At 36.7% G+C, this 25,429-nt stretch overlaps 2 protein-coding genes across 5 annotated transcripts in view; both read right to left on the bottom strand.

Annotated features, from left to right (window-relative positions):
* Positions 1–1,775: 1,775 nt before the first annotated feature.
* On the bottom strand, positions 1,776–7,400 carry LOC140014776 (protein neprosin-like). Of its 2 annotated transcripts, XM_072066178.1 has the most exons (7): positions 7,011–7,400; positions 6,809–6,895; positions 6,292–6,564; positions 4,808–4,978; positions 4,579–4,632; positions 2,646–2,792; positions 1,776–2,385 (listed from the first exon to the last, which is right to left on the bottom strand). In XM_072066178.1, exons 1-7 carry the CDS (start codon positions 7,254–7,256, stop codon positions 2,008–2,010), a joined length of 1,356 nt encoding a protein of 451 aa, XP_071922279.1. In that variant the 5' UTR covers positions 7,257–7,400; the 3' UTR covers positions 1,776–2,007. The 2 variants fall into 2 exon arrangements, with proteins under 2 accessions (XP_071922279.1, XP_071922280.1); XM_072066179.1 differs by lacking the exon at positions 2,646–2,792.
* Positions 7,401–11,483: 4,083 nt separating this feature from the next.
* LOC140014775 (protein ILITYHIA-like) overlaps positions 11,484–25,429 on the bottom strand; it is a 33,082-nt gene continuing 19,136 nt past the window's right edge. For 2 of the 3 annotated variants that reach the window (XM_072066176.1, XM_072066177.1), the window contains exons 28-60: positions 25,059–25,231; positions 24,248–24,325; positions 23,781–23,928; positions 23,116–23,238; positions 22,943–22,999; positions 22,699–22,809; positions 22,420–22,611; positions 22,168–22,341; positions 20,099–20,209; positions 19,918–19,987; positions 19,745–19,823; positions 19,393–19,495; positions 19,143–19,313; positions 18,922–19,044; positions 18,705–18,818; positions 17,994–18,100; positions 17,845–17,896; positions 17,652–17,758; positions 17,497–17,556; positions 17,293–17,407; positions 17,028–17,138; positions 16,800–16,937; positions 16,607–16,729; positions 16,400–16,471; positions 15,919–16,031; positions 14,487–14,645; positions 14,181–14,277; positions 13,916–14,098; positions 13,449–13,643; positions 12,909–13,088; positions 12,692–12,824; positions 12,471–12,549; positions 11,484–12,009 (exon numbers count right to left, since the gene is read on the bottom strand). In XM_072066176.1, the coding sequence (XP_071922277.1) occupies positions 11,964–12,009; positions 12,471–12,549; positions 12,692–12,824; positions 12,909–13,088; positions 13,449–13,643; positions 13,916–14,098; positions 14,181–14,277; positions 14,487–14,645; positions 15,919–16,031; positions 16,400–16,471; positions 16,607–16,729; positions 16,800–16,937; positions 17,028–17,138; positions 17,293–17,407; positions 17,497–17,556; positions 17,652–17,758; positions 17,845–17,896; positions 17,994–18,100; positions 18,705–18,818; positions 18,922–19,044; positions 19,143–19,313; positions 19,393–19,495; positions 19,745–19,823; positions 19,918–19,987; positions 20,099–20,209; positions 22,168–22,341; positions 22,420–22,611; positions 22,699–22,809; positions 22,943–22,999; positions 23,116–23,238; positions 23,781–23,928; positions 24,248–24,325; positions 25,059–25,231 (3,897 nt within the window). In that variant the 3' untranslated portion in view covers positions 11,484–11,963. Of the gene's footprint in view, positions 12,010–12,470; positions 12,550–12,691; positions 12,825–12,908; positions 13,089–13,448; positions 13,644–13,915; positions 14,099–14,180; positions 14,278–14,486; positions 14,646–15,918; positions 16,032–16,399; positions 16,472–16,606; positions 16,730–16,799; positions 16,938–17,027; positions 17,139–17,292; positions 17,408–17,496; positions 17,557–17,651; positions 17,759–17,844; positions 17,897–17,993; positions 18,101–18,704; positions 18,819–18,921; positions 19,045–19,142; positions 19,314–19,392; positions 19,496–19,744; positions 19,824–19,917; positions 19,988–20,098; positions 20,210–22,167; positions 22,612–22,698; positions 22,810–22,942; positions 23,000–23,115; positions 23,239–23,780; positions 23,929–24,247; positions 24,326–25,058; positions 25,232–25,429 lie in introns of all 3 variants that reach the window. The other variant, XM_072066175.1, reaches the window with a different exon arrangement.

Below are 25,429 nucleotides of genomic sequence, written 5' to 3'. Positions count from 1 at the left end.
TTAATCAATTTAGTAAAATCTATATGTCCGTTTAACCTAATTAAACCACCCAATCAAAAAGATAAACGGTTAGCTCATAGGGCATTTATATATTTTTATCAGACAGCAACAGTTAATATAGCCTACTCCTAGACCTACTCGAACCTATAATGTGTGGAGGGAGATCCAACGGAACCTAGAGAAACCACGGAAACTGAACCACCATAGTCTAACCTACTTACTCTTACTCTTACTCTAACCTATACTGGGGGGAGGGGAGAGGCCCAACGGGGTCTAGAGAAACCAACGGAGATTGAACTACTATCAGATCAAACGGATGCACTATGCACCCGTATGAATTTAGAAAAAGCCACATATAGTGGCACATTGATGGAAGGCAAGGTTTGAACCCTTGATTTTCCACCCCACCAAGACTTAAAAGTCTTTGGTGGTTGCCAACAGCCCAAAAGGCCATTGGTTCATAGGACATATTTCAAGTGTTATATTTTTGAAAATATAAGATTAATTAGGAAAAATAAATAAATACAAGGAAGGGTAGGCAAAATTAAATAGGAAAAGTATAAAAATACAAGAAAGAATAATAATTGTTAGTATGTGTGTGTGTGTGTATATATATATATATATATAGATATATGATAGGTTAGGTGAACACTAAGGCACCGTTTGATAAAACTGAAATTTGAAATCTAAATTCTGAATTCTGAATCCATTAAATTATTTGAATTGTTAAGTATTAAATCTAATACATTTGAGTACATATCACATTCAGTGTTAAGTGAATAACTTATCACTTAATTTTGGGAGTAAATTTTGTCTAAAAAATTCATTGCCACTTAATTAATGCAAGTGTTCAATTTTTTATTATCAAACGATTTGAATATATTAAGACTTTAAGAGGAAAAGAAAGAAGGACAGCCAAACTAAACAGCCAGTTATCACACATGACTTGACATAATACTAACTGCAGACCATTCCTGTGGAAAATTACACAATTAAACGTTCTACCTAAGTGATCCACAGCAAAACTTATAAATTTGTCAGATGATATGTAAATGCTGATGTGAATAAATGAATGGAATCATTGCATGAGATGCATCCATCTAGGACAATGCAGTTTCTTGCAAACTTCAAATAGGTCTGCCATCTGCGGCAGCCGTATGTGATAGTGTTGTATCATCAAAGCAAATTAAAAGCAGTAGTTACTGAATTTAATTACTTGTCTGAATCTCCTGCCAAGAATTGGAACCTTCATTTGAATGGCTCATATTTCATTGTCTTGGCAATGAATTGCATTAAATTTGATGCTTCACTTGTCGGTCTCCAATTTGACCATTCCCCTATTGAATTACCTCCAATTCAGGTACTTGCCAATAAAAATGCTCATAAATCATTTGTGAATCAGGATAGACAAATTTACGCAAAAAAAAAAAAAAATCATAATTTTGGACCTTTTCGTTTGCATTGTATTTTTCTAGACTTTTTTTTTGTAGAAAAATTACTGTAGCGATTTGATATGTGTGAGATAAAAAGATGAGTGAAAAATGTGTTCACAAAAAACGTAACAATTTTTCAATCCAAACACACCAAGTTTTTGAAATTTGAAGTTCATATAGGGCATATAAAACATCTCATTTGAATTACTATTCTTTGTTATATATATCTATATTTTTATTCTTCTTCAGTTCTTGCAGTTGGTCAAACTTCATTGAGTAGAGGTCACTTGATAACATCACATAATGCGATGCAACCCACAAATGATGCATTACAGAAATCTCTAACAGAATAATGCTATTTCCTTGCATGTTTAATGCTTTTGTCTTATTTAATACGTACATTTCTCTCAAAACATAAGACAAAAACACAACAGACAAAAATAATATTGAATAGCTAGCAGAAACATGGTTGGAAATAGCATAATTGCTGATTCTACGACCTATTATATATATATAAAAAATAATAATATTGGCTGATATGGACTTTTAATTTGCTGAAATTGATGATGATCCATCAATAACACAGAGAATTTCTCCCCGGGCCTCCATAGTAAAAATTAGTGCCCCATTCGTTGTTGTTGGAGCTCCTGATATTGTAGCAGTTGCTATTCTCAGCCAGTGTTGAAATGGCTTGGGCTGAGCTCAGACTGTTGTCTGAATCCACAACCTCCAGGTTTCGAAAATAACTTGCTTTCCCAAAACCTTCATCTGCAAAATGACCCGAGCCCATTTGGGTGGATGTGTGTTCTCCATTTGGCCTTGAATTGACCACCTCACCTCCCCACTCCACCATGGTCGCCCTGTCTGCTAAGTGTGTGAATAGTTCAGTTGGCCAGTAACCTACCAATGTGTTGTCACCAAAACCCATCCACCAATTCCCTAGCTTTGGGTCCTGTTTTTGGTCAAAATTAGCAAGTTATTGTTAATAACACTGCTAATAGTATATTGATTTTGACACGTTTGCTCCTATACGTAATATGTATGTATGTGTGTGTGCATGCATGTGTGACACTCGTGTCGTGCACGAACTTGTGTGTATACGACACGACATTGGATATATTTATTTAAAAGTATGCCATTTCACTTAATCTTTTTTTTTTTTTCTAGTACTAGAGGGTTTAAGTCAAACGGAAAAGAGAGAGTAAAATGGACCTTCCAAATGAGTATAGTGATGTCATATTGATTGGCATTAGCTAAGGAGATAGGAGAAATGGCAGCACCAATGGCAATCCTACTATTTGTCTGCACAAATCCTGAGCAGAGAAGGTTGTAGCATCCGGTTGCCTGGTATGCATCACTCTGTAAAATGTACAACTGAGAGTCAAATTAACCCCCCTCTTAAAGGAATTGAAGGAGGGAAGGTTCCCTTAAGTCCTGACATTTTTAATAACCCTCTACAAACTACTGAGATACCCTTTTAGCTATTTCTTGCATTGAATTGTAATTTGGCCACCGCAAACTATAAGAGTTTAGTTTCCAATGAAAATATGGAGCAGGCAACAGAAGCAATCAAGCCATGAAAACTAAAGGGCAGTGAAAATGGTTGGTTGTACTGCTGCTACTCTACTGGTTTGCATGCTTTTCAAACGGGAGTTGCATGTAAATTTGAGCCTAGCCTTTTTGGTGGCACAAAATTTGGAGCTATATAGCAAGATGGTACTTAACAACATGTACAATAACGGAAAGCAAGAAGGAAATGGAAAGAAAGAGAAGATTGGAACCCCAATTATTTGTTGTTGTTCCTTGTTCCCGAGAGGGAGAGAATCCTCTTTGACAAGGCACATGACTAATTAATGAAGAAAAACACTGCTGACCCAAAGTTCAATTAGCTATGCATGATGGACCACCAGCAATTGAAGTTGAAGTTGTACAATATCCAGAATACTATGAACAACTACTCTCTATCCATAACCATAATCCATTCCTTGCTGTTAATGAGGGATGAATAATTCAATATGAATATGAATTCAATATATATAGGACATTGAACTAGCTAATACTAGATGGGACCTTTCATTGTTGGGTACGTGTATAACCTAACATAACATGCATTTTAATGCAAAATCATTAATTAACTAAAGTCATGATGCCCCTTTGGTATAAACATCGATCATGTTGCAGGATGATATTAAATCCCTTTTCATTTTTTCAAAAGTAACAAATTCTTTGAGTTTTTTTTTTTTTTTTGACTAGTAAAACTGGAAAAATAATTCAGTTCTTTTCACTTGCATTGCTACACACACACACTCTCTCTCTCTCTCTCTTTCTCAATTCCAATGTTTTTGTTTTGAGTGTTTTTTTGGGAGATTTTTTTTGTTTTTGTTTTTGTCTTCATGTCAAGTTTTCTGGTCTCTATGGACAGCATGCATGGTTGAAGCCGCAAGGCACGCACTCAGTTATCAATGCATTAATTTAGTGATGCGAGGAAACAAGTCAAAACTCAAAAGCTTCTCATCTTTGACAATTGATCCAGTTTCCACCAGTCCAACAAAAAAAAAAAAAGAAGTTGAAATAGAAAAAAAAAAAATCCCAAATTGTAGTAGTACTAGACATGATGGTTGGTTAACCACTTTTCTGTGATTTTGCACTTACTTTACTTCTTAATGACAACCAAAACAAAATTACTTCTTAATGATGAAAATTAACCACCTTTAAGTAAGATTTTTTTTTTAGGTATTGCCAGTCAAGAACCCTAAACAATGTTGACTGATAATCAGGGCTGACTTTGACAGAAGAGAGTATTAATTTGTAGTAAGTTTAACATATAGTCACATAATTTATTAATACACTCTACCTTGTTTTTTGGGTAGATGTGATTCAAATTAAAATGGTTGACTGGTCATGCTTAAATTAAAATGGTTGGCAATTAAAGTTCTTTTTGTGTTTTATAGTATATATTAGTAAAAATGAACTCCAAGTTTCAGGATGAAAGTTGCCTAAAATTCTTCAGTTATCATACTCTTAAGACATAAAAGATAAGTTGAATATCCCTGCAATTTTTTTAATTAATTTTTATCATTTCCACTTATATAAAAAAAGACCCAAAAAAAAGAAAGTAAAAAAAAAAAAGAGGAGAGAATCTGACCGTCCAATAAGTGAATAATCTGGGCCTGCTGTCACCATAAAGCTCCGGACTAACCTGACTAGTAGAAGGATCAAAGCTTCAGAATTCAAACTCCTTCTTTTATTATTATTGTTATTTATGAGGGTTAAAATAAATTATGGACTGAATAAAAAGAATAATTTAAGATGTACTGGTAATAAATGGGAGTGTTGGATAGCGTGTAGTAGAGAGCAGGAAATGGAAGAAGTACCTGCCAGCCGGCTTCTATGCTGTTGAGATCTGAGCCGTCGAAAGATCCAGAAAGCACCCAAATCTGGGATAGACTGAACTCGTTGACCACTTGGATTGTCGGGTCCCACACGTTTATTGTCGCTTTTGCTCCGTACACCTCTTGAGACGTTCCGGTGTATGCTATTGCGTGCTAGCGCACCACACCAGAAAAAAAAGAAAAAAAACATAAACATTAAAGAATTTGGATTTGCAATTTAGTAATTAATTGAATGAGTTAAACCACTGAGAGGTCGACCCAGTGTTCAAGGGAGAGCTCTTAAGATTTTTTTTTTTACTGTTAGATTCAGGATTCGAATCCTGTACTTGACAGTAAGAGACAGAAGAGTAAAAAAAAAAAATAATAATAATAATCACAAAATTAATTTATTTACTAGCAAGAAGGTGAAATGAAAGATCACTATTTAGAGTCCAACCCCACCGTCTCCATTGCATAACGTGTAGTATATTCGCTAGTCCCTAGAGAGAGTTTACATAATAATAATAGTGGTGTGGTGTATTTATCACCAAATTTGATGGCTTGTAATAAATAAAATCATCCTCATGCTTCTAGGTGGATACCAACTACCTCATTCTCCTAAAAATTGGTGCATTTAAGATGGGGGATTGGATCATTAGTACCAACCTCTAGATTGCACTAGTTTAAAGATGGTAGTAAAAGGCTAACTTGGTAGAAAACTTGGTAGTACTATTTTTTCCATTTCATAGAAAGAATGGTTAATCCTATACAAACTAGAATTTATCCCAGTAAAATTTAACCTTTTACTACCGTAAGCCCCTCTAAGTGGCCCTCTCAAAATCTTGACATTCCATTGGTTAGTCGTAGAGTTCATAAAACTCAGCTCATAATTTTCCAATATCCTCCTTTGTCATTTGTTTCTTTCACTCTCGTCCCCTTGCTATACTTTGCCTTCCATGAAGAGTATAATATGTTCGTTACTTAGTGTCCATTTGTGTGAACATTAGAAATCAAGGGTACAAAGTTTCCTATAATGCAGATAAACAAATTATTTTCTCCTTGCACATATACTTATTTGTTTTCTATCTCATGGTTTGTTGGCCATATTTGTTTGCTTTCCTGTCAAATCAAGGCGTGAAATTTGATGATTCCTTTTTTTTTTCTTCCTACTTCCTTTAATCTATATATTGTTCGGTAAATTTTCATGAATGGCTAATTAGAAGAGCTTTCTTCCTATTCACCTCATTGGACCCTTAAACCTCAAGAAAGGTACAAAGAGTGCATTTTTCATGTCATGTACACAAACACAGTCATAAACAAGCCAGGCTACAGTTCATACAAGTCAAAACCCTCTTCTGGTCTCGGCTCAAAGGAATCATTTTTCTAAGTTGTACCAAAATTAAAAAAAAAAAAAGGAACAAAAAACAAGAGAAGAAAATATCATCAAACAGAAATGGCAGAGGCTAGACTAAGAATTTTGAACATACCTCGTGGCCATTGCCACTCACAACATCTGGGGCATCAGCTTGCCTAGCGAGTGACATCTTACGTTGTTTCTTCCCAAAATCATACAAAGATTTGGCTCTCAGCACATCATTCACCGAGCTCCGCCTAATTGGAACAGTTCCTTTGGGGCATCTTTGTCCACTATGATGCCAATATTGCCAAGCTCGCCCTCTTGTACCACTACTACTAGTATTTGTGTCTCTCACCCCATCTGTTTTCATCATTTTCGCCTTAGGCATTTCTGGTGGAACTCTCTGTTACATTATAAAAGATAAGCCCTATTTGTTAAAGAAAAGAAAAAAATTGTAATGTTGGTACTACGCGGTAAAATAAGAAAAGAGGTAGTTGGTAGTTGAGAAACTAATTGAAATCATACCATAAAGTCATTTTGCGTTACGTTTCCTCAAATAAAAGGCATTTTTTTTAACGCGAATGATGGAAAGTGTGTGTAGGGTGTGTGGCTATGTGTCACTTTATGAGTTTTGAGGAGTCTTTTACCTGGATCTTGTGATTCTTGAGAAGTGGATGATCTAGAGCTGGCTGTTTTCTCTTATGAACACAATCGATGATATCACCATCTGGGCTCTGAAAGTTAAAACCATGAAATTAAATTGTGATACCACATCATGCAAGAAATAAAGATTAAGAAAACAATGTTTTTAAGAAGAATGAATTAGGTAGCATATGTGATGTACTGTACCTCGATGGTGTAGACGGCAGGCTTGTTGATCTTCTTCAAATGCCTTTCAATCCTAGCCAATCTCAAGCTACTGACTTGTCTATATTTTGTCACATTCAAGCTAGCTGAATTATCAGCCAGAGACCTTTGGGAGAAAAAGACAAGCTGGAAGAAGAAGAGGAGCAGCAGCAGAAGAAAAGGATCAAGAACAAGAGCTGCCGAAAACTCTCTCCTATTATTCCTCCTTAGCGAAGAACAAGTGCCCATCTCATTCAGTGCCAGGAGAGAAAGAAACTCTGAGGAAAACTACAAAACCATAACTAGGAAAAAACAAATATAGCTGACCAGTTCAACAAACACTCCTCTTAATAACCCCCCAGAAAAGGTCCCAACAACAAATGCAACTCAGAAAATGACCCCTACTAAATACATCCAAGCTGGTGACCTGACCCCCTTGCCTCCTCTCTTTCTTTCTTGATCTCTCTTGAGGGGGTGAGGCAGATGGAGAGGGTGGTGGGTGGAGGACAATTAAGAAAACTGCTCAAGACAGTAACACAAACCCCAACAAGAAAAGAAAGTTACAGCAACAGGATAATCATCATGATTGTTTTTGCAGCAGCAGCAGCATAAATATACTAGTACACCTCGCTACATGGGAAGGGATTAGTGAAAGGTAGTAGTAACATTTAATCAGCTGTTAAAATTTGTTTTTTCCTAAGAGTTGCTGCAAATGCAATAGTGCTGGTGCTGCACTGGGATTTCATTGCTTGCACCATCAAGAAAGTTCAATAAGGGGGGATATTCAAAGCCATTATAAACATCTAGACCTAACTCCCTCCCCACCCCAACAGACCCTTCTTTTATTGCACCTTACTGGCACTTGATTATATGCATCTGCCTCCCTGCCACCACACAATCTTCGCCATTAATATTCCTCTCCAAACGTCACACACCCTTCCTTTAGGCATAGTCCCTTAGTCCTTACCCTTAAGTTGCACCCTTTCTTTTTAGTCACTTGGATTGGATAGCTTCTTTTGCTTTCTTTCCTTCCTTCCCTCCCTCCCTCCCTCCCTCCCTCACGCCCTACTTGTATTTTCTTCATTTCTTTAGGTTTTTACTGGTGAGATTTGTGTCACGCACACGTGCCCCTGTCTTTTAATTTTGTTTAGCAGAAATGCTTGGTTATGATAATCTTCTTTTTTTTTGGTTAAATGTTAGTATTAAACAATAGGATAGGAACAATTAATGCGAGATTTCGGACACAACTCATTGTGAAAACTACCTGCATGTGATAGTCAAATTGGGGGCCAATTCTATCTTGAAGACTTGGACAGCTCTATTTTCATTTACAGCGCCTCTAAAATTAAAAAGCCAAGTGCATGTACCTTCACATTCAACTTGAATTCTTATTGCAGTTCTTTTGTAGTTATAAAAAGTTATTGATTTGCTTTGTAGTTTGTACTGCACAATTTTTAATCACTTGCAGTTGTAAGCAAAATTGTAGAAGAGATTAATGAGGACAGGCCCACAAGTGATTTTAGTGATTTGTAACTCACAAGTCAATGCATGAAACTCATGCTTTGGTCTATCATCTCCTCCTACATGTTCACTGATTTTATGATTTGGTGTATATTTCTAGTTTAGGATGGAAATCTCCAAGATGGCAGCCAACCGGACTGAAGTAGGGTTTAAGAAAAAGAAAGAAAGCATTTCTTTCTTTTCCTTTAACCCTACTTCGGTCCAGTTGCCAGTAGGTCACAAGCTGAACATTCTCCCTCGTGTCCCCTTTGGTTGGGGGGTTGGGACCTCTTTGGATAAATTTCATTCTCTGCATACTTTTCTTTACCTCAAATTTACGTATGGGACTGAACGTAAGATATGTTGCTGTCTTTGAGTTACGTTAAGATTAGATATTATAATCATATACAACTAAGTATGAAAAAGATATCTCCACTGCCTAATCATGAGAATTCTAACATTAAAAAGTAGTAGGAAAGAATGCAGAAATGACTAATGCTGGCCCACTTATTAATCAACATAACATGGCAACTGATGATGCATCTGATGTTAATGCTATATTATCTTGTCTACATCCTGAGTCAAATTAAGGTTTATGCAATTCTTCTAGGAGGAAAAGTTTTTTTAAAAAAAAATCCAAAAAATTTAATAAGCGATTAAGATTAATAAATAAGAACAATGAAATGGGGTGGTTCTCCTAGCTTGTATTTCTACTGCCTTGGACGAAACAATTGAGGATATATTCAGAATTGAACTCTAAACATTTAGATATACTGGACTTTATTGATTTATCTGCACTTTTTTTTTCTTATGAGTATATCATCATGCGTTATATGTTGAATATACTTTTGAAATATAAATAATCTTTAGTTACATATACACAAGGAATTAAGCATGTTACCAAACTGCTACCCCGAGCACATGCAATGGAATCGTAGACAGTCATGTGAGATCGATGTCACCCCTTCAATGTTTGCAGTAGATCTACCTTTCTTCTTCGTACATAAAAATCCTTTCTTCTTCATACATAAAAATCGATGAGGAATCATCTATGGCACCAAAAAATTTTAATTCTTTTTTGAGGGAAAAATAGAAATTAAAGATCTTTGAACCTCATTTTCAAACTAATAATAATAGTAATACTAAAGAATCTTTAAACCTAAGAAGCTATATATCCTAGCAGTGACGTAAACTAATGATAATTAATTGTCGAAGTATATATATTTTTTTACTTCACACATGTCAAATCGTTACAAAAACTTCAGAAAATAGCAATTTAAACAAGGTCTAAAGTTTATTTGAATGCGAGTTTTCCTAATTAAGGACTTGAAACTTCTAAGTTTTAAACACCAAATGCACAAGATGCGTGGGGTGAGAGAGACATGCTCCCTTAAAAGTTGGGCAGATTGTAGGACATGCTCCGGGCATCGAACAATCTAAGCTGTCTTATATGCGAATACAAGTGCTAATTAATTAATCCTATTACTAAGTTAAATGTTTATTAAATTCTGGTACCAGTGGTTTGGGCTTCCATTCTCGAATCTCGATTGCTGCAAATTATTTAGGATCATTAATAATGCGTCAGTTTCTTATTCATTCAACAAAAAACAACATTTAGAATTTTAGATTGTCAGCTTCTTTAACTCCCCATCAAACCTGAAAGTCCGGAATTTGACCACCCCACAAGTTTTGGTGTTCTATATTAATTTCATCCAACTTCTTCCACAATAACGATCATGAACGTTGAACACCAAAATGGTGCTGCATTTTGCTATGGATCTTACCTCCCTCACGTGAAGGATGATATAAATGCACTAACATTCGTTGACAAATCGATCGGTATTGCATCATAACTTCTTCTCATCTGCTGACCGTTTAAACTCTGTTTTAATGGATGAGCTCAGTAACTTTTTGCAACTCGTAGATACTTAAGAACATGTAATTTCAGTTAACTCATGTCGAATGAACTTCAAATGATCATTTTTTGTCCCTACAAATTTGATAAAAGAAAAAGTAAAAAAAAAAAAAAGAAACTTTTTTTCAACTACTTTCATATCGTGAGGATTGTTAGGCCGAGTGTGTATGTCCGCGCAAATAAAGATCTGTTTCCGTCCTGAAACGAGATTTGGATGATATGCCCATTCCAGACGCTACAGCAGAATTGAGCGAGACGGAGAAATGCGAAACGGGAACAAACAAGGGAAAAAGTGTTCACAAGACTGGAAAAGAAAAATGGTTTACAACATTATTCAATGATTCTTCAGAAATTGCTGTAGCCGAAGCAGAATAACGCTTGAATCACTGAGATTGGCTCAGTGGCCACCAGAGACGGTCTTAAGTCCCCTTTTAGACTGTAGGTCAGGGTTCAAATCCCATCTACAGTAAAAAAAAATTCAAAAATTGTACCAAAACACTCCCTTGATCTAGTAAAATCTATGTACCTGCTAGCTCTAAACACGGCCTCTTTAGACTCCCCTCCCCTGTAGTCTAGGATACATAGGTTATACAATAGTTGTCATCTCCGGAAAAAAAAAAAAAAGCAGAACACCGCTTGGCCTTTTTATTCCTTGCTACCTATAAGCTGCTACTTCCTTTGATGAGCAACTGAGCATTTTTTTTTTTTTTAATAGAGGAGCAGCTGAGCATGACTACTACAAAATCAACCAGATTTGGGCAAACTGGAGCACCGAAATAGGTACTTAGCTTAACAGGCAACTGATCACATAAGCCAACTCCCAATGGTACTCTTGTAAAGTACAAATTACATTCTGCCAGAAACATACACAGTGTCATGCATATTGAATGCTGAAGGGAAACCCAGACAATTAAAGATTTACCAGAATGCAACTTTTCAGTAGAAAATTTTGTTAAGCAGCTGCCATGGTCGGAAAGACAAGAACGTGAATAACAAGATAATACTGAACAAAGCAAGCATAACAAAATTTTTCTTATGAATCAGTCAGATATAATGTCAGATGCGGTGAACCATTGCTCTGATACCTTCAGTCTCGAATTCTTTCAGAATAAATGACACCATGTATCCAGTTGGTATTGCTCCTCTGTACATTCACATATAAAATACAAAATACCTCCTATCTTACACATTCAGGCTAGTCTGGCTCTTCAATTCCACTCGGGTATTACACCACCACATACATCCAACACTTACTACTAACCAATTTAAAAATGACAGTCATCTTGAGCCATTCACTATTTTACCATGTTCTACAAAATTTTGAGGTCTCGAGAGTTTAAAAAAAAAAAAAAATCTCATCATATAAACAATTACAAGATGGATGGATGACCTAGCAATGAAAATTCTTCATATATAAGAACCTCTTTTGCGGCATGTCCATGTGCATACGTTCCTCTAGCTACAAAAAACTGCCATGAAAGTCCCAGGCTCCAAAATGAAGGGTTTTGTTCTCTTGAAACAGCAACTCAGCAGAGCATCAATTATGATCCGCTTCCCATTTCATCTTCACTGTTGTCACTTTCGTCGCTGCATTATCATACCGAGGAATTACTCTTTCAAGAAATACTTATAGCAAATCAAATGTATCATTATTGATTACATGCACTAGGAAATACAAAATAATAACTCTGCTGAGGTGGCTTCTAGAATTTGCAGATAAAAGTATAATCTCCAATTTTCATCATAACAGAGGTGCCTTTGAGCTCTGGCAGATTAACAAAAATTGAATTCATTGTCAAGTCTAGATATTGGACATTGCTTCTGAGGTTTAGTGGAACAACCAAAAGGAGCATAAATTTGTTTGGCTGTTTTGAACTCCATGGTTTCGGATACCACTGTTCAGAAATCAATGTGTTGGGGGGGGGGGGGGGGGTAACACAAACCAACCAACAAATCTTAAGATCACACATCGAGTACATGGCATAGTAAAAGAAATAGACCATTAAGACATCTAAAAACTACAATTCGTACACCTTTCAATGCATTACCTGTTTTCAGAAAGCTTTGATATCCGTCTAGCATCCAAGCCAGTGATAAACTTCTGTGCAGCTTGAATATTTTCTGCACCTGAAACACAACAGAATGAGCCATTAGAAAAAGTAGCTTTCTGACTGGCTGAAACACTGCAGAAAGGTCAAGCTACGAAAAAAGCCAGCCTCCTAATTATTAGAAATGATAAAGATATCTAACAGTACGACAAAACTTTTACCCCTTGCCAACTGGAAAGCGTGCAGTGCACATCTCTCTGCAGCCAGTCTCACTGGAGTATTGCCATCCCTCAAACACTCAGCAAGCACCGGGCCATATGTTGCAGCATGAATCATAAGTGCAGCTGGATTAGCCTGCCATACAACGTCAAAATTTATTTTTTGTGGAGTACAATTAAAAAGTTCTGTTCTACAGAAGGTCTCAAGTCAAATACGAACTTTGGCAACGGCTTTCAACGAACATAAGGAGCGTCTTCTAACTTCACTCGAGTCATCTTGCATTGCCAATATGATAGAGGATAGAGTTTCCAAATGAGCAGAGCTATTAGAAGGATCGCTCCGGATTTGATGAAGCAAAAGCTTTCCCAGTGCTCTTGTTGATGTTTCACGAACAGGAAACTACATGGAGTACAAGCATCAGACATATACGACAAAATACAGAAAAGAAACTATTATATCAAAGGAAGTTTCACGCTTTTAGCTATTAGAAGTTCCAATAATGTTTCAGGTTGCTCCTAGTATTTCATGTAACATATGTTTTCAGTCACTTTTTCAACCTCAAAATTTCATCCCTCCCAGCCCCAGGAGAATTCAGGGAACTTCAAATGGAGTATAACAGCCGCAGGAATTTAAAGCTTTCTAATTATAGATCGTCCAGGGTCCAATGTCAGAGTCACAAGTCAAAATTGCAAGGCAAGAATCTCAATAGAAACTTCTAGGTGCAAAGTGTAATTTAAGTTTCAAGAAGATTGGAGATACCTTTTCATCTTTCAAGTTACTCATCAGAGAATTCACAACCATTGGGAATGATGGAGAGGCACAAACAATGGTGGGGTTATGCCTTAACAAGGCAGACAAGGTAAGAACCGATCCGTGCCTTGTAAACCAGCTTGGAGATGATGCTGAAGTTGGGAGTTCCTTCAGCACTTCAGAAATTTGATCATCTTCCAAGTACTGTAAAATGAAGTTTGCTCAGCTAGCATCAAGAATAGACTTAAAAAAGGTCAGGAAAATAAACTGAAAAAGATATGGAACTTGGAAGGACACTTAAATTTCGCAAGTCGTATGTCATTACAGCACACAGAAAAGGAAACCATAATACATGGAAGCTGATCTCTGAAACTATTTAGCCAAGCAGAAGACACTAATTTCTTAAGTGAATTGGGCAATGATGTACTTGATATAATCAAAATGGTACGAACTATCCTCAGGAATCTCACACTGACCTGAGAAATAATGCCAAATATGCTAGCAGAAGAGCTTCGTATCTGATCATCATCATTGTAAATTAAATCCTTCAAAATCGTATAGATGCGTGTTCTAGCAGCAATTCCCACGCTTTGACCAGCATGTTTGACCACACCTTTCAGAGCTGTCAAAATTGCCTCGCGAACTCCAACATCTGATGTCTGACCAGTAACAATCCAGCTGGTAATCAGTCATTTAGCTACACAATCAATAAACTACAACAAATAAAAACACAAGTTATACCTGCAAACCAGATAAGAGATCACCCACTAAGGGGTCAACTCGAGGGCTAAGTGCACTGAGCTTCCCAAGAGCAAGGGCAGCACCTGAACGGACAGTCCTACAATTTAAGCAGACAAGCATGATTTAAGGACAAATACCGGTGATTAATTGTGACAATGTAACCAAACAAGACTCAACAACTTACTGAAAAGTTAGAGAGTACACAAGCACTACATAAATGTGCTCATCTTTAAAAAAATGTCAAACCTATGATACTGAACAATCTAAAATGATAATAAGTGGAAATGGTGCTTGTTACTAGCAAACCTTGTATTGTCCTGCAGACACTTGATAAAAGTCGTTTGAAGCTGAGGTAGGAAAGGTTTTAATGCCATCCCACCTTTCCGTATTATGATGCTAAGAGTCGAAAGAATAGCACTCTTTACTTGCCAAGGGAATCGATCACCTATTATACGAATCAGAGGCCTACATAGTGCAAATTTACCAAAATTAGAAACCAGCTCCTTATTCAAAGTATTACGTTTAATCTAATACGGAGAATATATTCAACCATAACACATTTAATTACAAGGTAATGGAACTAATCAACTAGAGAAAGTACATGTCAATAGAAAAAGTAAAGTGCAACTGGTCTATATCCAAAAGGACGGATTAAACCTTGAAATTAATTTGTACGGAAGAGTAATAAGCCCCTAAATTCACCTTACACATTTAAAATGACATGTCACAAGCTCATTATTGTTGTATACATCCAGCAGAATAAAAACAGTCCATTTATTTTTTCTTTGTATGATCATGGCTTTAGAAAGATTTATATGACTTTCTTCTCCTTCATATGTATATATCAGATAAACATGCAACAAGTACATAAAGATATGCTATGCATAGAGGATAATTATCGCACTCCTGAATCAAGATCCATTTGGCTTTGTATAAAATATCAAAGGAGTGGACCTTTATGGTTTCTCATCCACTCTTTTATCACCAACCAAACTAACCCACTCCATTGAGCAACCCACAAGAAAGATAATTACCCCATGAAAAAATGCTAATAAATAGTTAGACTTCCATTAAAATATAACTTTAAAAATGTCCAAATAAGATTAAAATGGAGATAATTCCTTTCTTTTCAACTTTTAAGTTGGCAAAAGAATTTACAGCATTAAGTTGGCAGTGCAATTGCCAAAAGAATTTACAGCTTTAAGTTGGCAGTGCAGTTGCTAAGATGATCAAGTGGTAACCTAGTTCCAAGTTTCAGGAAATCTAACCTTCTCAATGGTTATCATGTTGATTAAGTGTATACACAAATTAAAAGGCGAAATTGACATAAATCCACTGTGACTTTGAACTGGGATGCCACTCATACACAGCAACTACCATGGGATTGAACTAAAAAGCAATTAACTTGCAAGAAATTTGAAGCAATTAAATACCGCTGTGAAGCAAGAAGAGTTACAGTCATACACCAAAATGAAAGCAAAGCAGAAGTTTAACAGTCTTTTTCAAACAAAGTCTAGAATTCCCAACAGTAGTAAAAAAGTACTGGGTCAGGGGGGTTTGGTGAACCAACTGGTCCCATTCTGATTGGTATATGATGAGAGAAAGCGGTAACATGACACCCAGATCACATTGAAAGAACTAAGCTAGTGCTGATGTCTCTCTTTTGGAGGGTATAACAAAAAAAGGATAAAAGAACGACCACTGTACACGACATCCTTTCACATATCATGGTACTTACCCAGTGATTGGGATTACAAACTCCTTCAGAGTTTGTTCGCTTGTAACTTCGATTAATTCCCCGAGACCCAAAGCAGCTTGTTCTCTTAGTTCAGCTGATCCACTTATAAGACCCTAAAAGGTATTTTTTGTAGCAAATGGATCAGTAAGGATAACTGCTTTATCTTGAAAGGCATGAGCAGATTAAGGGATCACAAAAGAATCTCATCAAGTAATCAAAGGGGATGATACTTATCACCACATATTAGACAAGCTAAAACATTATTACAGCAACCAAATAATCAATTTTCTTCAAAACCTGTTCAATTAGAGCTGTGTGCCGTGTCACGATCCATGATACTGAGTGACCATGCATAGGATCATGTGAGCATGAGCATATTTTGATTTGAGCTTTTATATTCAAGACATTTTAAAGGTATCAATTTGTTGACTTAATTCAGATGATGTCAATTGTAAAATATATATAACATTAGCTGGAATACCTGAAGAAAGACTGGTAGCAATGGCTGAAGAGCTTTTGGGAGACAAAGTCCAGGTATAACAACAGTACCTCCCTGCATCACAAATTAAAAACATACGCCAAATTGGTAAACGAGCTTGCACGCAGAAGCACTGCAAAAATCATCAATATTACAGCACAAAGCATGAAGTGTAAGTCTGATCTCAAGTATGAAAATAAATATGTTCACCTTCTTCTTTCTACGTTCTTTATCCCTAGAGGTAGATACAGCATCACGGACTAACTTTATGTATGAAGGAAGAACCTCTTTAGGTATGGAACTTACTACTTTTGACAAAGCTTCCCAAGCAACCTGACAAATTCATGGTAAGATAGCATCCTAAATGAAGTCTTAAAAGAAAGCTTAAAACTCAGAAGACTACCATAACAGTCTGGGAATCTGTGTCACTTAGCAAAATAATGAGGGTGGATATCATATTTGGAGCTTCATCAACCAAGTATAATTTGCTATTTTTGAACATGTAGCCTATTAGATATGATGAACATCGTCTAATTGAAGCCTGGACATAAGAAAAACAAGTTAGGACAAAAGAGATGTTTCTGAGGGTGTAAACAAATGTAAGGAGAAGCAAATAAACCATAAGACATGCCTGGCTGTCCCCAACTCCTTTTACAAGCTCAGATATCAGAGATTCTATGCCTTCCTCATCAATAACCAATACAACAGTTTCAGCAGCCTGCTTAGCCAAATTGCGAACATCCTACGGTAGCAAAATAACTTAAAAATCAATAAGGTAGCCAAAATGCAATAAAGGTCAATAATCAAAGAATGGAAACAAAGAGACTAAACACAAGTATATGGCGAGGATGACAGATATGGTGAAAAGCTTGCACGTAACATGCAAAGTGACATACCTCGTTGGTATCAGCCATTGCAGCAAGTAAAGGAGGAAGAATTGTACTTAGGTGAAAGTCAAGACCAGGACCGGCAACATCTGCTAAAGCTCCCAAAGCATGTGCATTGAAGGCACTGGAGGCATTCAAATTGTTCATCATCAACCGAGGTATTATACATTAATTGCCACAAGACAAAATACAAGTATCAATATATGTACATACGTAAGTGGAGGATGGACAAGCTTAGGAAGGATATGAGGAAGCACAGCCGTGGTTCTAACACTGCATAGAACAGCAAATAGATTCCATAATAACCAATAAAAGCTGTGAATAGACTGCCAAAAAAAAAAGCAGTTACAAAAGATTGAAAATCAAACCTCAAAATTTGTTTCAGTCCATCAAGTGCAGTATCAGAGGTTTGATCGTCCTCAAGAGCACGAAGTAGAGTAGGGACGATCTCATCAATTGCTTGCATTCCAGCGCTCTACAAGTAAATATGATAAACTTTAATTTCTCAAAGTACAACAGATTTAAAATCACTGGGAAGAACAAGGCACAAGGACAGCATACCTTATAGAGCGTGCTAAAAGCTAAACCAGCGGACTCACGAACCTCAGGCATACTATTCAAGCGGCCAAAAAGAAACTCAGATAATGAACAAGAAAGAAGAAAATTACCACTACGCACAACAGCATCACTATGATGAGATCATGAAGTACCTGTCACAAAGGGCCGTCCGGATAGTAGGGATAAGTTCATCCATGAAACTAAGTAGCTGGCTCTTGCCGGCACTGGCCATGACCTCACTCAGACCAATGCAGACACCCTAAAGATACCAATGGAATCAAGCATTAGAAAAGGTAAAAGATCTAGTAAAACCACACTGAGATCATGTCAATGAATAGCAGTACACAAGGCTGGGCGATACATAAAAGAAGAAACCACTACACTTATCTACTGATTGGGATGTACTAATATACATCAATTGTTAAACTATCAAATATTGTAGGTAAATCTAGCCTTTTTCTTATTTCCTTGAGTTAAAAATCTACATAGATATAGAAACTGCACAGTTACATTACCATGATCCTTCAGATAAAGTTTATCTGGAGCTATAAATTTTATCAAATCATTCACACACTGTTAGTAAAGGTATTCATTCTGTGGTGCAGCCATGCAGGTACATGGCTGTTGTCTTTGGAACCAGGCAAAACAAAGTTATCCACCATTTATTAACAGAAATCGTAAACAAAGATCAAAATCAAATGGAAGTCCTGATAATTTTGGTCACTAAAGATGGTTCAGGAACTTATAGAAAGGAAAAAAGAAAGGGGGGGGGGGAGCGGGAGGGAATATGAGAAAGAACAGAAAGATTATTTAGAGACAAACAAAGTAAAAGGATGCAGAAACGTGTAAAACACAAGCCTCACCTGTCTCCTACTAGGATCAGGGTCATTTAGCCCCTGAGATAGAATAGGGATGATTAAAGGAAGCACTCTTTCCCCAAGCTTCCTAACAAGCTCACCCAACGATCGTCCGGCAACCTACAAAGTCAGAAGAAATATCAGATTTTTCTTTCAAATGTCTCACAATCAGATCAATTTAAATCTCTAAACTGAGCAAAAGATTCTGAGCAGAACAAAGAACCTGTCTTCTTTCAGAGGATGATGAAGCAAGAGAACTAATTAAAGTATTCATCAGAACTGGCATTATTTCCTTCAGGGTTTTTGGAGTATTTGCAACTATAGTCTTCCAAACATGCAATGCAGCCTGAGACAAGAGAGTAATACCATTAATATAGTCATTAAAATCTAAAAAGAAGGCAAAGTCCAAGTGGACTAACTAATTTATTTTGATACTATGATCACCTGACGGACTGTAATGCTGACATCGGTTCGAACCATATATAGAGCTGCAAGAACTTCGTTACGCTTATCCCTACCGAGTACCTCGATGATGGCTCGTCCATGTGCTTCAGTGCTAGCACCTTCATCATCACTACCACCCTCAAGAAGTGCTTTTCCAGATGTTCCAGCAACCTAGGTGACAGTTAAAAAATAAAAAAGAATAAGGTGGGGTCCACACTAAAGGCAACAGTGCAAAGATAATGATTATCACCTTAAACAAGAGATCACCCAATAATTCAACAGAACTTTGCCTAATTCGCCAACTATCATTAAAGATGCCATCCTCTACAGCAGGAAGGAGCAGTGGCAATGACCTGGAAAGACAGACGAGAAAAACACGGTTTAAAAAATTTTCAAGATGGAGTATTCCAGATAATCTAGAAGCATACACACATCCAAAGACATTAATTCATTTGTAGTGTGTGCAACTGCATGTGTTGAAATCGAACAAAGCTCCAACTCTCTTACAACTAAAATTATGCACTGAATCTAACAATGAATCAAGAACAGAAGAGCATAACCTAAGGGTAAAAAACAGATGAACAAGCATAAAGAGAACCTACGTTGTTGCATAATGTTCCACCAGAACATGTCCAGCACTTAGTGCAGCATCACGTACAGATTCATTCTCGTCAGCGAGGCCTGTAAGACAACAAAAAGTTCAAAGCGTACCAGAAGATATATATGATCATTGACGGTACAACAGGACAAACTTAATTTTGACACAGAAAATTACCATCCAAGATGGCAGGTAGAACCTGCTGCAAGTAGTTCTGGAATTGAACACCTAATGACCGCGGAAAATACTATCATAAAAGAAACACAACGAAATACGTCATCATTAGAAAATTTTCAAATTTATGAAGGAATCATGAACATTAAAGCAACAAGAAAAATAATTCAATCATTTTACTTACTCTAAAAAGCGTCAAGTAGCCGTCACGAACTGGTGCTTTTTGGTGAGAACAGTTACGAATAATATCAGGAAGGATGTCCTCAAAGTAATTGGTTCCAAGTGCAGCCAACACCTAAATGAAGAAAGATTAGCATCAACATTGGAAGAACATTACTCCAGAGAGGTAGGCCCCCCCAAGCCTATGCACTTACGGAGATAGCATATCAACAAAATTGAAACCTATGACAAAAATAGTTTAACAAATTAAGGACAAATGAAGCACGTAAATTCAAAAAATTAACATTAAGGACAAATTCAAAAAATTAAGGACAAATTAAGAACATTAAGGACATGCACAAAGTCATGCACATATTTTCTCAAAACGTATGACAAATTATCATCGTGACTGCTCAAGTATGCATTTCCTAAAATCAGCCTCCTAACTGCTGATCTAAGAGGATCAGAGGCCCAAGCAGATTATAGCTATAGTTTTGTATCAGCTCAAGTTCATTTCTAGAGTAATCAAGCACAAATTTCTGATCAGAGGGATAGAAACCATAACATGAATGACCAATCTATGGATGGTTCATATGAAGCCATCTGCAAAGTATACTTCTAAATCATATGAAGCCATCTGCAAAGTTTAGGAAGAAAGAATCAACTATTCTCTCAGTTGCAGATGGTATTTTCCCCTTAATAGGAAAGACCAAATCAAGCAAGCAACATGTCAATCGGTCACTAATTTATGACATGCAAGATAAGAGAGGCAACATTGACAATCACAGTGAGACAGAGAGATAGATGCATTGTGTGTGTGTGAGAGAAGAAGAAGAGAGAGAGAGATAGAGTCAATATGTGGGTACCTCAAGCCCAAAAGAGAAGAACAAAAAGTCAAGAAGCAAGCAGGGTGAAAATAAGAAATGGTAAACGCACTGAAAAAAATAGGGATGTTATGCTTAGCTTAGCTCAAGTGATGTAAAGGAGAGGAATTGAGGTGTGCAGAAGAGGTAAACTGTGGAGAAACAATGCATAGAAGTGGTATGCTTATTGATAAAAGGATTGGAGATCTTAGAAACTTCACACTTGAATGGTAGTGTTCAAAAGTTTTTTGAAATTAAGAAGCTGACCACTTCACTAAGGCTTTATACTGATTTCCACTGAGGCAGTGATAGAACATTGAAATTAAAATTACCATATATTAATGAAACATAGAAACAAATTTTAAGACTCCAACTGTACAATTATTTTGTAGTTTTTGTCAATATGCAGCCGTGGACCAACTTTGAACTGGTAATAAATACTTTCGGTTCCCTTCCTTCTTGACAGCAAGAAATGTTATCTTACTAAATAAAGTATTAGGAAGAAAGTTCTTCAGCCATAAATAACAAACAGAGAATAATAGAAGTATCTTCAGTGATCTATAGATCAAGTCGTGTGTCTAGAACACATTAATTAAGTATAATGAAACATGAGGCCCTGAAAAGGGGGACTGGTACGTTTATTGCCATTTATATTTCTTTAGTCAAATTCTCGATAAGAATTGACAAGACCAAAATTTCCAACGTTTTCAAAATTCAGCATTTTCAACGTGTCTCCAAGCTGGCATTACATGTTGCAATACACTCCCTTGTATCCAAACTTATAAAGAGTTTGATGTCTTAGTTTGGTACATGGCAGCTAGCAATAAAGAGTTTCATGTATTAGTTTGGCACATGACAGCTAGCATTCTTGATAGACATCTATCTTTGTATTCCCACACTAGATGCATCAGTATAGACGGGCAATTCTAGTGTGACAATGTAAAACTCAATCAGTGATATGTTTCTCACAACACACAGTATGCTGATAAATACTTCACCTTGAGCTCTTCAATGCATTCTATCAGTAAATTGGTTCCATAATTTTCTTGCTTCTCCACTTCATATGTGTTTGGTCTTAAACAAATCAATACTTAAAAAAAAGGATACTCAAAATGTAGGTCACTTTAAGAAGGTATCTGAGAAAATTTCTTAAATAAGGATTCATAACTAACATAATTTGTTCTCGAGGACAAAGGAAGAAAATAAGCAAGAAAATTTAAGAAAATGATACCTCGCTCAGTCCTTGAGCAGCTCCAGACCGCTCAACGTTACTGCCATCAGATTTCAGGGTATCCAACAACCAAGAAACCAGGTCAGGAAAGTTCTCTTCTCCCATCCCCTTTATTAGAGAACCAAGGGCTCTGGCAGCTACGGTACGAACCTCCGGAATTGGATCCACAAGAACCTGTTTTATTTGAAATAGATAAAACATCCAAAATTCATCATTCAACCACATTATTAGGCTTGTCAAGTGAAAAGGTACCTTTTTCACTTCAGGAAGAAGCAATCCTATATAAGGAATCATGTCCTTTGGTTCTGTCACTAGTGAACACATATTACCAACTATTTGTGCAGCCTTTTTCTTAGTTTCAGCACTCCTTTCTCTTAGCCCTCTATGTACAATTGGTACCAGCAAAGCAAGTGAAGGAGCATCAATAGAATTAACAAACGTTGTCTGCAAAAAATATATAATTACTTGAAGTAAGTTTGCGAAAGATTATGCATTGAGGCCAAACGAGAATCTATATTTTGAGATCTTTACTTGCAGGAGAATATCAAGGGAGTATTTTGTATATTCATTTGGATCTGTGAGACCCATCAGCAGAGTTGGAACAAGCGCTGATATTTCAGGATTCTTAATCACACTTCCAACCTGAAAAAAAAAAATGGAAACATTAGTACTGCAAAAAAGGTGCTAAAACTCCAATAAGACAGCACATCAGTACAATTTTAAAACTTTTTCACTCTTTTTCTTTTTGACATTTACAAAGTAAAAGAACGATTACCTGCTGAAGGGCTGTCTGCCCAGCAGACTGAACCTTTGGATGAGTATCTGTTAGAACCTGCGAAAACATTCATGGAGCAGCTTAATATCAAATACACATATTACTTGCTCCAAGGAATTCAGTTACCACTTTATGAATGAAAATATGGGAATCAAGTATGCAGCATAACAAACCTCTGTTAATTTAGGAACAATCTTAGGGAGACACTGAGACAGTTGTTGTGGAGCACAGTACGCCATAGCTCCAAGTAGCTGCACACTACTTTGCTTTGTTCTCCAAGCTTTATCTTCAAGTCCCTGACATAAAAATGCAATTGGCACACAATTTTGGAAACTATACAATACCAATGCAAAGATAGATTAGTATATCCACATCCGACCACCCTTGAGATCATTTATTATTCAGAACATATATTTGTAAGGATCATCACTTCCTTCAATGAAACATATTAAAGCAATTAGAACTTCAACAATCTGTTGGGCCAGTTATATGGAACACAGGAAGTTGAAATGTTCCAACTCCTTAGCACCAAGCAGAGCTGACCGCAAGAAAACTTTAACAAGTTGGAGAGATGTATGTGTGTCACCAGCTAGCATATGAAGGTTATTAATCATGTGAATAACAAATGGCACTGTGTTCTTTTAAAGCACGGTGTGGTAGTCACTAAACTCCCTAGTCCCTATAATGACATTGACACAATATTTTCCATTATAGAGTGGAATTCCCATACTAACAACTGTATAAACACAATTTGCAACAAGCTTTGCACAAATTTAAAGCAACTGGAGCTCGATTTAATTAAATGAAGTTATCGATTAATTGAATGTAGCATAGAAACCTTTAACAGAGACGGAAGAACAAGTTTCACTCCATAAGCAGTGAGTTGAGACATCATTGCACGAGCAGCACACTCAGCAGCTTCTCGAACAGCCATAACTTGATCAGAGAAAGAAACTAGTAGTAGCGGTAGCATTTGAATCACATACCTGTTTTAAAGAAAGTCAGTGCAATCACTCCCCAAGCAAAAAAGAACAAATATTAAAACTCTCTCTCTCTCTCTTTCTCTCTCTCTGCATGTTTCTGGGTCTCTTGCTCTCTTTGCATGCTAGTGCAGTATATATGACAGCCTCTCTCTTTCTCTCTCTCTCTGTGTCTGTGCAAAGTGTGGGTCTCTCACACTCTCTGTGCATGTGTGAGTGTAGATATGTCTGCCTGTGTCATCTTTCAGAAACATAGGGGTGTCAGATGGTATTCTCAGAGTGGAATTCAGTGACAGGTTCTGATTCATCACCATTCCACACTTACGGTTCAAAGAGCCTTCCAAGCTTGTCACAAAGGCACTCAAATGCCAGTAATGCTCCTTCACGGCTTTTAGCAGAGTTCCTGAAATTTCAAATAGATTCACATTTGATAGAAAATGTATTTGCAAAAAGAGACAGGAAAACAAGGCCAATTCATGAAAGCAAGAAGAACTCCCAAGTGGAGAAAAAGGTCAGCACTATGCACAGGAAGGCCCAGTAGCAGTACAAGGCCAAGAACAGGTACACACACACTAAATCTCACTTAGCAAGAAAACCTATATGAAGTGCAATGACAATCCATATTACAGAAAGCTATAAAACAGAATGGTCGGCCATTATTCATATTGTTAAAAACAACATCAAACTGGAAACATACTGCATACCATACAGGCATTAACCAATCAGAAAAGCCCCAAAAAATAGCTCTTTAAATGCAGAGAAAATTTGAAAACCAAGAAGAAAAGAAAGACAACTGTAGAAGCAAAAAGATTAAACTGTTATACAACTTTTATTGTGTATTCTAATGATCTATAACAATTGTTATTTCAAGTGCAACTGGAAATGCCTCTGAAGTCAGTCAAAAAAGGCAGAAGATTTATAGATCATAGGAACTGGGCCAGAGGAGCAAGGTACCAAAGTTTTAGATAGAATGGTAATGCCTGTCGGACAAAAAGCACATTTCATCATATGCATGCATGTTTTCTGCCAACAGTTTGTTGCTTTTAGACATACTGCTACAAGTTACAATTTGACAAGATAGGGCATCTAACATTACAACCAGAATACGTACAGAACCACTTGTTTTTGTCAAATACCTGTCTGCTAGACCTTCTCGCATGACTGTCACAATGCCATACTTCTTCAGACTAGATATTCCAAATCCCTTTACTACACCAGCTAAGCCAAATGCTGCTCCACGGCGCTCCCCATATTTGTCACTCTTCATCAGCTGATCCAGAATCCTAGAAACTAGAGCTGGTGCATCTTCCTGAAGAAACAAATAACAGGGGGCAAGAGAATTGCATTAAATGTAAATCACAGAAAAACATAAAAGAATCACAGATTCAGATCCTTCTAACAGAATGTAGAACTAGTTCTTAGGCATTCTGAACACTCCACATGGCACAAACTAATTTGCAAAATCAATGCAGAAAAATTGTTAACTAATTTGCAAAACTGGATAGCA

Source organism: Coffea arabica, chromosome 9e (genome assembly GCF_036785885.1).
Source record: "Coffea arabica cultivar ET-39 chromosome 9e, Coffea Arabica ET-39 HiFi, whole genome shotgun sequence".
Taxonomy (NCBI): domain Eukaryota; kingdom Viridiplantae; phylum Streptophyta; class Magnoliopsida; order Gentianales; family Rubiaceae; genus Coffea; species Coffea arabica.
The sequence above is the reverse complement of the archived record's forward strand: the minus strand, read 5'-3'. Positions and strand labels throughout refer to the sequence as shown.